The following is a 16044-nucleotide window of genomic DNA, read 5'->3' as shown; positions in this document are numbered from 1 at the left end:
AAACAAGCGAACAGAAGAGAGCCTACTTCCTGGAACTATAAAGATGCATTTTTCGCACTTGTAAACATGTTTGCCCCGATTGGTACGACTGAGTGGTTTTTTCTTTATTCGCTAGTGCTAGCGTCCGGACTGGACAGCTCGCCCCACCCACGCCGCTAGACCGCACGCGAGGCCGTCCGTGTCCCTCCCCGAGTTTCAACTGTCGCGGCCAGGTGGAGGCAAGAGAAGGGAAGAGAGGGGAGGGAGAGGACAGGGGGGGTGTTTTGGTCCGGTCGCTCGCACCGTAACCCAGTGCCGATAGTTTCCGTCCATCGATAATTAGTTTTCCCGCCAACCGTAACCTCGCCCCGCAGCGCCAATATTTCTTTTTGCCGCCCCCACCGTAACCCAGCCCGGCGTTCGCAGCTTTTCACATAAAAAATGAAAAATTCGTGGCTGCGAACGTTCGCATTGTCATGCTTGGGCTACCACTTCCTCTTGCAGCCCACCTAGTGAGCTAGCCCATCCTACAAGCTCAGCTTATTGCCTGCACCGAAAAATCTCGTGATGGACTCGCATATTATTTCGTTGGGCCAATGATCATTCTCGGCCCAGGTGTAATACACGTACTGCCGTAGTGGCGTACAAACTTGTGTACACGTACAGGTATGTAAACCAGCTCAAGAGAAATGTACGTGCGCATGGACTTGCTAGCGTTCATGAAAGAAGCTAATAAGAGCCTGTGGCTCTCAGCTCACGCATGGCCCACCTCACCCACGTCCCTCTCATAAATAAATAAATACATAATATAAACAATAAAATAATAAAATATAGAGCAAAGCATAAGAAAAAATAAATAAAAACAAGTAATAGAGAAAAATTCAAAAGAACATCACATGGATACTTTTCAAACATCCTAAGATATACTATAGAACAACACATGTATATTAAGATAATATTACTAAGTAAACTATAGAACATCACTAAATGCATTATAGAATATCGCATATATATTATGTGAACATTACTAAATTTATCATAGAACATCACATGTGTACTAAGTGAACATCATAAAAAACATCATAGAACATCGCATGTATACTCTGTGAACATCACAAAATATATTATAGAACATCATATGTATGCTACGTGAACATCACAAAATGCATCATAAAATACCACATGTAAACCACGTGAACATCAGAAAAATACATAATAGAACATCATATATATACTACATGATCATCATAAAATATATGAAGAACACCACATGTATACCACGTGGACATCACAAAAATACATTATAGAACATCACAAGTATACTACGTGAACATAACAAAATATATCATAGAGCACACACACACACGTGAACATAACAAAATACATGTGATGTTCTATGATATATTTTTGTGGTGTTCTCTTAATATATATATATATATAATATATATATATATATACACGTGAACATAACAAAATACATGTGGTGTTCTCTCTCTCTCTCTCTCTCTCTCTCTCTCTCTATATATATATATATATATATATATATATATATATATATATATATATATATATATAGAACTACTACTCTGTAGCTGGCTACAAAATAACTTATTCTGTAGCCACTTTGAGTTACGATAATTACTATATTAATTTATGAGATTATAGCAACTCCTTACTAAGTGGTTTACTATAACGTTATGGTAAATATCCCCGTGTGTTATAGTAACCCAACTATAGTAAATATATATTGACATTATGGTAAATTAGTATATAAAATTATGGTAAATAGAGGTGGCTACAGAATAACTTATTCTGTAGCTGGCTATATATATATATATATATATATATATATATATATATATATATATATATATATATATATATATATATATATATATATATATATATATATATATATATATATATATATATAACACCACAAAAATATATCATAGAACATCACATGTATCCATGTGAACATCATATCATCTCATGGAATAAAAAAATAAAAAGTTAAACATGAAAATACAAAATAATTAATTAGAGTAAATTAGATTAGAGTAAAATAGAAAAGGAAAATTTAAAATATATAGAAAACATAAAGAAAGATAAAGGGAAAATGGAAGAATAAAAGAATAAAACATAAAAAATAAAATACAATATAGCAAACAAAATAGTTAATTATAGTAAAAGCAAAAAAGAAATAAAAGAAAGATAAAAATACAAAATGAAAAGAATAATACAAATTACATAAAAATAAATGAAAATAAAAAATAAATTGAAGCATGAAAAGAAAAAATAAATAATAGAAAAGAAAGAAAGAAAATAAAATAAAAATATAAAGAAAAGAGAAGAGTAACAAAAATGAAAAAAAAATCAAACTAGAGAACGGACATATAACAATACCTTCCTCCCCTGCCTACACAAAAAATCCTATTAAGGTATTGGGCCACGGGAAGAAATCTGGCCCATTAAACATATGCTAGCACAGCACATTACTCCGTGGGCTGTCACTTCCGTCATTTGGCCGTTGTGCGCTTTCTCGCCCACGCGCGGGAACCATCGGCGCGAGCTTCGGGTCCGAACGTTCGGACCCAAAGAATTCCAGAGGATAAGAGAGAGCTAGGCGCACCGCGCGAGGAAGACACGAGGTAGGAGCCGAATCCCAGAGACAGGCCGTTGTTCATCAGCCAGCAGCGCCCTTGCAACATGTGTAATACCCGATCTACTTTTGAAATATCTAGATAAAACATTTACAACATACGTATGAAAAAAGATAAAATACTTGAAACATGATTTTGAAACACTTGCAAAAACACCTTAAAAACACTTAAAAAGTCATTGCAAAACATACGCAACATTCGGATAAAACATTTGCAATAAATGTGTGAAACATATGCAACATTCAAAAAAATACACATGCAACATATGTCTGAAAAAACAGACGAAACATTTGGAATAGACACTTGCAACGTAGGTATATAGCCATTGCAACATATGCATCACTCAATCTATTTTTGCAACATCGATACGAAACACTTGCAATATAACTGAAATATCTGAAACACTTGAAACATACGCTTGTAACATGCGTTTTTCACCATTTTTCACACTTGAAACATACGCTTGCAACAGTCTGGCAGGATCTAGCTGCGCCTACTAGCCTGGGCCTGGCTAGCGACAACACCTCTCCTGGCCGCCTGGCCACAAAGCGGCGCCCGCCGTTTGTGCGGCTAGACCCTAGCGGCAGCGAGGTGGCTCGTCGGCTCCGTGGAGGTGGCCACAGTAGGCGGATGCCGCGGTGCAGGCGAGCGGCCCAATGTAGCAAAGAGTGGGGAATGTGGACAGCGCAGTGAAGGCGAAGCGCCATAGAGAGATTTTTCTTAGAAGGGTCACGAACGGGAGCACGGCACGATAACAAGTGCGAGAGCTGCGTCCATCAGTCCGGACACCCTCACGAGAGCTTAACCGTTTTTTATTTCGTCCCAACCATTAGCTTCACTGATTTGAGAGAAGCTTATTTCTTTACGGCCTGGTCGGCTGCCTTTTTTCTTGGCTGGTACTACAGGTTGTTGCTGTTTTTGTGTGTTTATTCATTGTTATATGGCTGCAGCAGCCGCTGTATAAAGGGCAACCAGCCGTCTTTTTAGGAGCTCCGCGTGAGAAATTACTGAGATTTTATCCGTTTGGTACAGAAGTGTAACTGCTTTAGGAACTGAAGAAAATTTTGTACCTAACAAGGTCTTAATTGTACTACGCGAGGTTTGAATCTTGAGAATTTGCGGCATACTAAAGGTGCAATGATTGTGGGGCCGATAAGTAAATTTCAATAATAATCACTGAACTCGTTTCGCATTCTCATCTATATTTCGGTAACCTCAAAATGCATTCTTAGACCCTAAACTTGTTCATTTTAAATGCATACGTATTACCCCCCAATGTTCGCAGGTCCCGACCAAACCCTCTTTGCTAGTGGCAAGTATGAGTGCCCAGGCTAGATTACCAATATCTTGCTTTTCAGCATTTCCGAAGGGAAGAGTTTTCGAGCGTCTCTTCCATTACACATGATCGCGACCACCAGTTCCCTTCAAAGGACTTCTAGCCAATCTCTCTGGCTGCCACCTCCACTTGTAGGCTCAAAGTTTCCTTTTACAAAGAAAATTTGTCCGACTCTCTAAGATCCGACACTTTCGTATTTGCCGAGCCAGAGGATCTGCTACCTTTCACTTTCCCTTTCATCTCAAGATTACAAATCAATCAATCCCCATATTGAAGAGTCTTCTTATCATGCATACCATCACCACACTCAACATGACCCAAAAGTCCACAAACAACACAGAATTTTGGAAGCTTCTCACACTTCACACGAAAAGCTTCTCGGTTACCATTTCCAATCGAAATATAAACAACCCTAGTCAAAGGTTTTTCCAGATCCATCTTCACTCTGATGTGCAGGTTGTCTCTCCATCAATTGTTATCTTCATCTAAATCTACTTTCAGAAAATGTCCAATTATGTTCCCTAATTGGTGTCCTGTATTATTTGTCCTGAACCTGTAGGCAAATCATATATACGAACCCAAGAAGCCAAACTCTTAAATTTCACCTTGGTGGCCTTAGTGATTTCATCATATTCTTCCAAAAGGACAGCATGCCCTCTACATATCCATGGACCATCTTCCATCACCTTGCGCCAATCTCCCAAACGGCTAGACAGGAAAATTGTAGCACAAACAAATTTTCTTCAATGGGCTTGAAACTCAGGCTCCAAGCATATTTGATATTAGCAATAAAAGCAGCATGACTGAAGGTTTTGGATGAACTAACCTCTGCCAAGGCCGTCCATCGCGCCTCAGCATTTAATTCATCAAGGTCCTCTTCCAACACAATTCCCTGGTCTTTATTCTCTCGAATGTGCAGGTGTTGGATCAAACCATACAAATCTGTTAGAAGTGAATGTAAATAAACAAGATGTGGAAGAACAATTGCTTTTATTGATCTCGAAAATATATTTATACAAGTGAAGGGGTGTCACAAAGGGATACGACTGTTCCCAAAAGACATGTCCTTTGGAACTAAAATTAGCTGTCTAATTCTATCCACTAATCATGTGCTTGATGGATGAGATCACTCGTGAAGAGACGCATGTTCGTCTGTAGACGTCCGTTCGCGTATAGATGTCGTTTCACAATACTCCCCCTTGATTGAATCTTCCTTGAGATCAATACAATTGTAAGCTAAAATTCCTCGAAAAACCATATGGGAAAAATATGAGGAATATATGATATGCCATAAAAACTCCTTTAAACCTTATTGAAAAATAAGGAGAAAATAACATATTTATTTATGATTTAAATAAACCACTATGTCATTGGTATCCCATTAAAAATCTCAATGGGGAAAAATATTGGAGATACGACATAAAGATAACTCCTCCAAAAACCTTTCGGGAAAAATATGAGGAGTAATATAAAATGATATGCTGCTAAAACTCCTGTAAAAACCCAGTAGAAAAATTATGAGAAAATGTGACGACATATTATTGGTATTTATTAGGATATGTATATATCAGGATCATTAAAGAGATCCCCTAGATAGGCTAGTTGCTATGTATAGCCTAGTTTCCTTATATTAGGATAGCTTCCTTGTACAGGTAATAGCATCTTATATTTGTACTTGCCATGTGTGCCTAATTGACTCTATATATGAAAGGCTCCCCACCCACTTTGGGTGTGTGGTGATTCTCTTTATTCTACATGGTATCAGAGCTAGAGGTCTAGAGTTCAAATCCTGGTTAGCGCAATTAAATGAAATAATTGTTGCTCGCTCTTATTCCACGTCTGAGGCCTGAGGGAGCCTCCACGTGAGGGGGGGTGTTGGAATATAAATGAATTGCCCACCTCTCCCCATTAGCTTAAGCTTTTGGGTTGAACCAGTGGCTCTCTTCCCAGGCACCATGTCGGCCTCCTCTGGCACCACTACCTCCCACTCCTCTGGAACCTTGCTGGCTGCGGACTCCATCTCCGCTCCCGCCATCCTTGTCGTCCCCTACACGACAATCTCCGTTAAATCCCATGTTCCGGTGACCTTGGAGCTGAACCACCCAAACTTCAACCAGTGGTCGCCGTTCTTCACCTCCCTCTGTGGGAAATTCGGCCTCCTCCCGCACATCGATGGCACGGCGGCGGCCAGGCTCACTGACCCTGCTTGGGCCATTGTGGACTCTTGTGTTCGCAGCTGGCTCCTCGGCACTGTTGGGACCAACGTCCTCGGCCTTGCTGCGGCTCCGGACCAGACCGCGCGCGAGCTCTGGGTCGCCATCAAGCGCCTCTTCAAGGCCAACAAGGCCCCACGTGCCATCTTCCTCAGTCACAAGTTCCACTCCATGACCCAGGGCAATTCCTCCATCGATGAGTACTGCCAACAGATGAAGGCCACCGCCGATGCACTCCGTGACATCGGCCGTACCATCACTGACCCAGAGCTCGTCCTCAACCTTCTGCATGGCCTCAATCCTCGCTTCACCAGCACCATGGACAACATCGCTGACTCGCACCCGCTATCGGACTTTGCCACCACTCGCGAGAAGCTCGTTCTCAAGGAACTTTGACTTGCCAATGAGGGCACGGTCGCCGCCCAGACGACATTCAACGCCACGTGCGGTCCAGCTTGCCGCTCAGCCTCCCCCACCACGGGTGGTGGCTCCTCTGTCGGTCGCCAGGGCAGACATGGCGACGGCGGCTACGATGGTCGCATCAGTAGCGGCGACGGCAGCAGTCGCTTCAGGAAGAAGGGACGGGGCGGCCACGGCGGTGGCAGCGGCCCCTAGTCTGGGGGCAGGCCACGGGCACCCACACCGCCTACCAGCCCCTAGTTCTGCTACGCCCCCTGGATAGCCGAGCCGCAACAGCAGCAGTGGCGCTCGCTGGCAGTGAACCTGGCCTAGCGTGGCCCCGGCGTCCTTGGTGCCCATCCTCAGGCCCATACCGCCTTCGCCCCTGCCCAGTTCTCCGACTGTGCGGCCCCTCCTCCTTCGCAGCAAACCAGCGGCTGGGATCAGGCCGTCCTCGTCGCTGCCCTGAACCAAATGTCCCTCTAGGGGTCCAACCCCTGGGTCCTTGACACCGGCGCCACAACTCACATGACGCCCTCGGATGGTATACTTCTATCCCATCTCCCCCCTCCTGCCTCTGGCATCATGGTTGGCAATGGCAGCACCATTCCTATTACATGTCGTGGCACCTCCACACTGTCTTCTCCCAACTCTACTTTTCGCCTCACTAACATTCTGGTTGCACCGGCCCTCGTGCGTAATCTTCTTTCCATTCGTCAATTCACACATGACAATGATTGTTCTATTGAATTTGATGCCTTCGCTTTTTCTGTCAATGACCAACAGATGGGGCGCATGACTCTTCGCTGCAATAGTGGTGGCGACCTCTACACCTTCCCCTCCACACCAGCGCACCACTGCAGCATCACCACCACCTCATCGCTATGGCACCACCGCCTTGGTCACCCTGATCCTTCTAGCCTCGCCACTCTATAGAGCATGTCGGTCATCTCCTGTAATAAGAGCCCATCATCTCTATGCCATGCCTGCCAACTTGGCAAGCATGTTCGGCTCCCATTTAGTCATTCTACTTCTGTGACCACTGCTCCCTTTGCTTTAGTTCACTATGATGTTTGGACGTCCCTGGTCCTTAGCACCTCCTGTTTTAAATATTATCTTGTTCTCTTGGATGATTTTCCCATTATTGCTGGACATTTTCACTTCGTCACAAATCTGAGGTGCACCGCCACATAGTCGATTTCATTGCCTACGCTCAAACACAGTTTGGCGCCACACCCAAATCATTCCAAGCTGATAATGGGACTGAGTTCATTAACCATGCTACCACCTCCTTCCTCGCTAGCCATGGCATTATGCTATGCCTCTCATGTCCCTATACCTCTCCACAGAATGGCAAGGCTGAACGCATGCTTCGCACCACAAATGACACCATTCGCACCATGCTTCTTCATGCGTCCATGCCTCCTCCCTACTAGGCTGAGGCTCTTGCCACTACCACTTTCCTCCTCAATAGGCAACCATCCTCCTCCGTACAAAACAATATACCATATCAGCTTCTTCACAAAACACTCCCTGACTACTCCTCACTTTGAGTTTTCGGATGCCTCTGCTATCCAAACCTCACTGCCACCTCCCCCCACAAACTAGCCCCTCACTCAGCACCCTGTGTCTTCCTTGGCTACCCATCTTCTCACAAAGGGTATCACTGCCTCGACATGTCCACTCGGCGCATCATCATCTCTCGCCATGTTTTTTTGATGAATTGGTGTTCCCCTTTTTGGCAGCACCATCAGCGGCCTCCATGCCGTCTTCACTTGATTTCCTGATGCAGGGACTATCTTCCTCAATGACACCTGCACCCATCGCTCCACTGCTCGCTAGCCCTATGGCTCCCACCTCCAGCGTGGACGAGTCCCCAGAGCTCTAGCACCCGACCATTCTCCAGCTAGGCCCCTTGGCTCCTCCTATGGGTGGCCCCCGGCTAGGCGGCCAGCGCTTCGACGCTGTCTACACTCATTGTGCACAGCCTCCTGTAGCACCGAATGACCAAGCAGCAGCTCCTATGGTCACAGCAGTGGCACCTGCTGCAACTCTAGCACCACTGGTGCCCCCTGTTGCGCCTCCAGCAGCACCAGCAACCGCTGCTGGCCCTGGTGCAGCAGCTTCTCGGGCTATCGTGTGGCCTGTGACGTGCTCACAGATCGGCAGTCTCCACACTATCGAGCGCTTTGGATTCTCCGCCTCCACTGCCTTGCCCCTCCCGGCGAACTATCGCAGCGCACTTGTCGATCCCAATTGGTGCGCTGCGATGGCTAAAGAACATAAGGCGCTGCTCGATAATGGCACTTGGCGCCTCATCCCTCGCCCATCTGGTGCGAACATCGTCACTGGAAAGTGGCTGTTCAAGCACAAGTTTCACGCCGACAGCTCCCTCGCCCAGAACAAGGCGCGCTGGGTTGTCCGTGGCTTCTCCCAACAGGCCGGCGTCGACTACGATGAGACATTTAGTCCGGTGGTCAAGCCGGCCATGATCAACACTGTCCTCAGCATCGCTGCATCTCGGGAGTGGCCTATCCGCCAGCTCGACGTGAAGAACGCCTTCCTTCATAGCCACCTCGACGCGACGGTCTACTGTGAGCAATTGTCCGGCTTCGTCGACCCCGCTGCCCCTGACTCTGTCTGCTTGCTGTAGAAGTCCTTGTATGGACTCAAGCAAGCGCCGCGTGCTTGGAACCAGCGCTTCACCATGTTCATCCGCAGCATCGGCTTCACCCCCTCCAAGTTCGATGCCTCCCTGTTCATCTACAAAGTTGGCGACATGCTGGCCTACCTCCTTCTCTATGTCGATGACATCATTGTCACCGCGTCGTCGTCGGCCCTTCTCCAGCACGTCACCGTGCGCCTCCGCTTGGAGTTCACCATGACGGACCTCGGTGACCTGCACCACTTCCTCGGCATCTCGGTGACTCGGGACAGCCGTGGGTTGTTCCTTTCCTAGCGGCAGTATGTTGTAGACCTTCTCCAGCGTGCTAGCATGTCTGAGTGCCACTCGACAGCTACCCCCGTGGATGCTCGGACCAAGTTGTCCGCCACAGAAGGCGCTACCATCGCTGACCCCTCGGAGTACAGATGCCTTGCTAGTGCACTCCAGTACCTCACTCTGACGAGGCCGGACCTGGCCTATGCTGTCCAGTAGGTCTGTCTCTTCATGCACGACCCCCGCGAGCCGCACCTTGCGCTGATCAAGCACATCCTACGGTACGTCAAAGGCTCCCTATCGTTCGGCCTACACTTGGGCACCGGCACCATCGACCAACTCACTGCCTACTTCGATGCTGACTAGGCTGGCTGCCCGACACGTGTCGCTCCACCTCCGACTTCTATGTCTACCTCGGCGACAACCTGGTGTCTTGGTCCTCCAAGCGCCAGACGACGGTGTCTCGCTCTAGTGCTGAAGTAGAGTACCGTGTAGTGGCCCATGCTGTGGCCGAGTGCTGCTGGCTGCGTCAGCTGCTCCAGGAACTCCACATCTCGATCCCACGTGCGATGGTCATCTACTATGACAACGTGAGCGCCGTCTACATGACTGCCAACTCCATCCACCATCGCCGCACAAAGCACATCGAGATCAACATCCACTTCGCCCATGAGAAGGTTGCTCTAGGACAGTTCCGAGTTCTTCATGTTCCCTCCACGCACCAATTCGCAGACATCATGACCAAGGGTCTACCTGTCTAGCTCTTCACTGATTTCCGGACTAGTCTATGCGTCCGTGATTCTCCCGCTATGACTGCGGGTGGGTATTAGGATATGTATATATTAGGATCATTAGAGAGATCCCCTAGATAGGCTAGTTGCTATGTATAGCCTAGTTTCCTTACATTAGGATAGCTTCCTTGTACAGGTAATAGCCTCCTATATTTGTACTTGCCATGTGTGCCTAATTGGCCCTATATATGAAAGGCTCCCCACCCACTTTGGGTGTGTGGTGATTCTCTCTATTCTACAGTATTGCCTCTTGGATAACTCACATGAAAAAACCTTTTTAGGGAAAAACCATGAATGAGTTGTGAGAGCAATATATGTCTTTGATATTTCCCATAAAAAACCCTGATGAAAAAAATAGAAAATATGAGATATGCTTATGTTAATATTACCTCATTAAAAACTTTAACAAGAAGCCTTATGAGTAAAACTTGTGAAAGAAAAGAGTATAATATGATACTAGTATTGGTCAGCATCTAGGAGATGTCTTCCTCCAATTCTTGCAAATTTTGAAGTCATCGCATACCAATCTTACGTAGAAATTTTTGAAACATTGAAGTTGGTGAGGACTTAGTAAATAGTTCAACGAGATTATCTCATGCGGTGATTTGCAAGATGTTTATTTTCCTGCTTTCTTGTAACTTATGGGGATAAAATAGCTTAGGGGCAATGTCCTTAGCGACATTACTCTTTATGTAACCTGTTTGCATCTATGTAACATAAGCGAAATTATCTTCGTAGATAATTGTAGGTGATTTAATTGAACCAATACCACATGTATATTGTATGTGGTTAATCATTCTGCGAAGTCATACACATTCATGTGATACCTCGTATAGAGTAATAATTTCAGAATGATTAGTAGAGGTCGCCGTCAGAGTCTGTTTAGAAGACTTCATGAAATAGCTGTACCTCCATGTAAGAATACAAATCCAGTTTGGGATGAGGACCAGATAAGTAACCAGCATCTGTGTATCCAATTATATTGGGATCATGATTTCTCTTAAAGAATAAACCAAGATCATTTGTGTCACTAAGATATCTAAAGATATGCTTCGCTCCCGTCTAATGACGGTGAGTTGGATTTGCACTATGTCTAACTAGTATGTTCACTGCAAATGCGATATCAGACCTGGTGCAATTTGCAAGATACATAAGTGCTCCAATAACACTAAGATATGGAACCTTGGTCCCAATATCTTTTCTCCAGTATCTCATGGTCTAAATGGATCTTTCTCTATTTCTAAATAATGAACAACCATCGGAGTTTTGTTATGATATGATTTATCTATATTGAATTTCTCCAATATTTTCTGGATATAGGCTGATTGATGCACTAAAATCCCTGAGGGACGGTGCTCAAGTTGTAAGCCTAGGCAATGTTTGGTCTTACCCAAATCCTCCATCTCAAATCCACATGATGGAAATTATATCTCAAATGATTGCATAATTATTTATGTATCATAATGATATCAAAATAACCAATATACACAATCATGCTTAATTATACATAATGTATGTTGCGATTTGTATTTGGATTCAGAATATGAAGTCCATTAGGACATATACGTCAAAATCTATCAAATTCATTTGATATGCCAATTATTGAATTTGGAAAACTTTATTTTCACACATACCATGGGGTATGCTATGTTGGGTCTCTACGTGAAACCATATGCTACAAGCTCTCATTGTTCACCACCTTGCTTCTGAAAAGAAACTCTATGAGGGAAGATATTATTGTGGTAATACTTCTCATCATTGAACAAGAGCAATCTCCTTAATTGCCATATTTTAGTTTGACCAAATTTGAGTGTGAAGACACTCTTCCAAGGACTTTTGGTCTAGATCCAGTAAGGTAAAAAAGCAATCTTTGAGGAGTATATGCCGCGACAATTTATAGTCTTTAAATGATTGATTCGGTTCTTGAAATCAATATAGCATGTGAAAATGTTAACCCTTTTGGACTCCAAGTCATTTCCCATATGGAGTCAGGGTGTTCCAATATCCCAGGATCAGAATTTAGGTGCACCATTGATCCGGGTGGATTTTGATCCGGGTTTTAGATGCTCATCCATTTTGGGTGTCTACCAACTTGAGGTTGGCTTGGATTTACTGATTTGGAGGATATTATCCTCGATATTCTTGGACGCTTACTTGGAGCATTATCCTTAGGAGCGGCTATACTTCTCCCCCTCTTCTTTGGAAGTGAGAGTTGAATAGTTTTAATTAGTACCTCTATTCTTTCGGGCGCATTATAAGTAGGATAAGAGAATTTTATGACACCCTTATTATCAGTAAATGTTTCTGGCAGATTCTTTGCAATATGATACAAATATAAGACATTCTAAATGATTAGGTTTAGAATTTTTTGGTACGTGGATGTGAGGATTGCTCTTTTTATTCTTGACATTCTTAATATGGTATAAATCTCTCCCTAATACCTAGAATTATCCTCAAATGTGAACAACATATGGGCAATCTATAAATCCCCCTGTAGAGTTACCTCTTAGGATCCCTAATGCCCATTGGTATGTTGGGGTGGTGATATGGGTATGTGAAAACATACTCGATGCGTAGATGGGAAATGTTTGGCTACGGCCAAAGTTTCACGTACATACTACAACAGAGGAAGTTGTATAAGTGCAGCTTAATGAATTTAAATTAACGATGCGGTGTGTAAGACCGCATGAAAACAACTTAGTTCTGGTAAATTATAATTCTATTTTAATGTCATGCAATTTGATTCTCAATAAGAGACTCAATAAAACTATTATTGGTATGGACATAAGGTACTTGATAATTTGCTCCCACATCTAGGATAATTTGCTCTAAATTGAAGATTTCGAGCAATGAGTATGGCATAGTGATGGTTCTCATGACTAAGAGACACACCTAGGACTATATTATAGATGCATAAATGTGCATTACATAGTACCTTTATGGTCCATAAAATGATAAATAGAGTCACATGTATGTTCTTGAATTTCTTCAAGAAATATAGTGGCTCATATTGATGCTATGACCAATAGAATTGACAATAATTCTCAAGTTATCTCTATAGTTGAATAGCTAAGGCAAATGTGCCAAGTCTTGTTAACATCAAGAGAGAGAATTATGTGTACACAACATTGGATACATGTTATGTATATGTAGTCAAATCCAACTGAGGATGTTTTGTTTAAGTATTGCCGTATCCGTTGTTAAGAGAAAAATACTCCTCTTAGTTGTAATCTTGGGGTTTCTATATGAAAACCACATTGACGGATATCTCTATAATTTTAATTGGGTACATTTTGGAATCAGAATACAAGAATGAATTCATGATTATTATTTAAGTACCAATAGGGAGTATGATAGTAGGACGACCAAAGCCTACTATCATGACATCGCGTCAAGCGATTAACAAAATATTTCCTTGTCTCTATGTAAGCGTTTAGGAATATTTTGCTTTCCTATGTATAGAGTTTGTGATGCAATAATCCACTAAGCAAAATTCCTCTTTGCATTTGGATTGACGCCCGTATAGGTCTATATATAGCATGAAGAATATAATGATATTCTTTGCAAATATATAGATTGCATACAAGTTAATTAATAGAATATCAAATGTGATGGCACATTATTGTGATATTCAATTAAAATTGATGATAACATGTTATATTACAACACCAAAATAGGACGTAGATACTGGGTATCTTTGTAAATGGAAGAAAAATTTGGTCTCCAAAATGGATCAAGCAAAGTAAATTCAATGATCGTGCTCTCCATGCTCATAAGACCCACTTATTAATTAAGTGTTTGGCTGCTACTTGTTTTTTTTCATGAAACTTGTTGTGAACAACTGGCCTTCCTGGTGGTGTCAGGTTGAAGATAGAAGCGTGCTTTATATCTTTATTGTGAAGTCGGATATTTATGTCTAATGGATTTGTAATACCGATCAATTAAATATTTTAAAGCATGACATTTCTAAGTTGTGTGGCTGTAACATACACAATTGGGATAAAATATGGTTCTGTCATATTTGGGAAATGCCTTGACCCTAAAGAATGCATGGGGCTGCTACTTCTTTTTGCGTTAAATCTTACCATTAAAGTTCTATGGATGACATTATTACATGGCATCAAACTTGTTATGATTCTGAAAATTCAATGTACTTCAGATGATAGAGCATCACTATGATGCTAATGATGATTCCCCAATAAGAGTTTATCATACACTTAGACTTGAAGTAATTTTGGAATTAATTCAGAATACCTATGGTAAGTTACGAGCAATCGCAAAAAGACAATATGAAGGATATTTGGGGAACAACATAATTCTATTCTTAGGTGGACATAAAGTCCTAGAGATAATTGTGACCAATCATAATTGGCATTAGGCAGAATGACTACCTTGTGTTGTTCATATCATTCATTGAGAGCTAGCCATATAGTGCTTCAATTTGCACCCATTGAGATACATATACGTGCGATCTAGATGTATATGGTGCTTTATTTCAATAAAACTCCATATTTAAATTGATCATAAGTGGTGATGCTCTCATATGAGAAGCATCAAATATTGCTATGAATCCATAGAACATCATGTTTAACATTGCGTCTATTGACCATGCTAGATAAAAGATAATAGTGACCATCAAGAGCGAAAGATCAAATTCTTTCTTGGCTATTATTCTAACAAGATTTAAACCATAGATTTTCTGAATTTACGCTAAGGATAAATTTAAAATTGCTATGGAGACACTGTATTAATTAATGCAAAATAAATAGGCGATAAGATCTATCTCACTAATAGTGTAAACCTCATTTATGCTAACACATTAGAGGTAGTCATCATAAAGATGTAGACCTCTAATAATATGGACATAGTCTGTTGAACAGTAGATGCCAAGTAGTGTATGCAATTTGTATAAACACATTTTAAGGTAATCATCAAAAGATTGATGTAGACCTTAGTTAATCCACAAACAAATTAGGTACGCACGTTGAGGATAGTCACTAAGTTGTGGACTTAGTATAGATCCCGCAGTAGCAACTATGGTGCTACCTTGTATATGGCCAATAGAAATGCTAATTAATGGTAGTCATCTTGTGAAAAGATGTAGACTGTATGTTTCAATTTATGATGTTGGGTACGCACATTTAGGATAGTCACTAAGAATTTAGTGTAGATCCCACAGTAACAACTATGGCGCTACCTTATGTATGACCGACATACAATGTAGAACATTTATGTTATACAAATAACGAGGTAATACACTTAATTGATTTTGCATTAAAAAATGTAAGCGCTATAAGCTTTAAATAAAGCATAAATGGGCTTAACATAAAATGAAAATTGCAAATAACAAAGTAGTTGTAATGAAAACGTCGTGACAATAATATTATATGTTTATTGGGTTGTCAATTTGGACGAATACTTTGAATAATATAAATATAATAATACATGTTTATTGGATTTGCTGATTTGAACAAACACTTTGAACAATGTAATGTTAATAGCACATGTTTATTAGGTTTGTCAATTTAGACAAACGTTTTGAACAGTACTACAAAAAAATCTAGAAAACATAGGATCTAGAAAGCGAATTTACAGTGATAAATTCATCTGCAACATTACATACCATGATGCTTTTTTGTGACACATGGATCCCAAAAATACTTATTTACTGAGGTAAATATTGTGCATCATATTGTATTTTAAACCTAGGGTCTAAAATTAATAT

The 16044-nt window shown here is 42.0% G+C and overlaps 1 protein-coding gene and 1 pseudogene across 1 annotated transcript; one reads left to right on the top strand and one right to left on the bottom strand.

Moving 5' to 3' along the window:
• Nucleotides 1–4128: 4128 nt before the first annotated feature.
• Nucleotides 4129–5935, bottom strand: LOC136548734 (uncharacterized; annotated as a pseudogene).
• Nucleotides 5934–6587, top strand: LOC136548733 (uncharacterized). The gene has a single exon (XM_066540154.1). It carries the CDS (start codon nucleotides 5934–5936, stop codon nucleotides 6585–6587), a length of 654 nt encoding a protein of 217 aa, XP_066396251.1.
• The last annotated feature ends 9457 nt before the right edge of the window (nucleotides 6588–16044 follow it).

The sequence above is a fragment of the Miscanthus floridulus genome, chromosome 4 (genome assembly GCF_019320115.1).
Source record: "Miscanthus floridulus cultivar M001 chromosome 4, ASM1932011v1, whole genome shotgun sequence".
NCBI lineage: Eukaryota > Viridiplantae > Streptophyta > Magnoliopsida > Poales > Poaceae > Miscanthus > Miscanthus floridulus.
This window is presented reverse-complemented; position numbering and strand designations above follow the sequence as displayed.

Excerpts from the sequence above, each read along its gene's own strand:
- LOC136548733 (XM_066540154.1), top strand. The coding sequence starts at position 5,934 with ATGTCGGCCTCCTCTGGCACCACTACCTCCCACTCCTCTGGAACCTTG.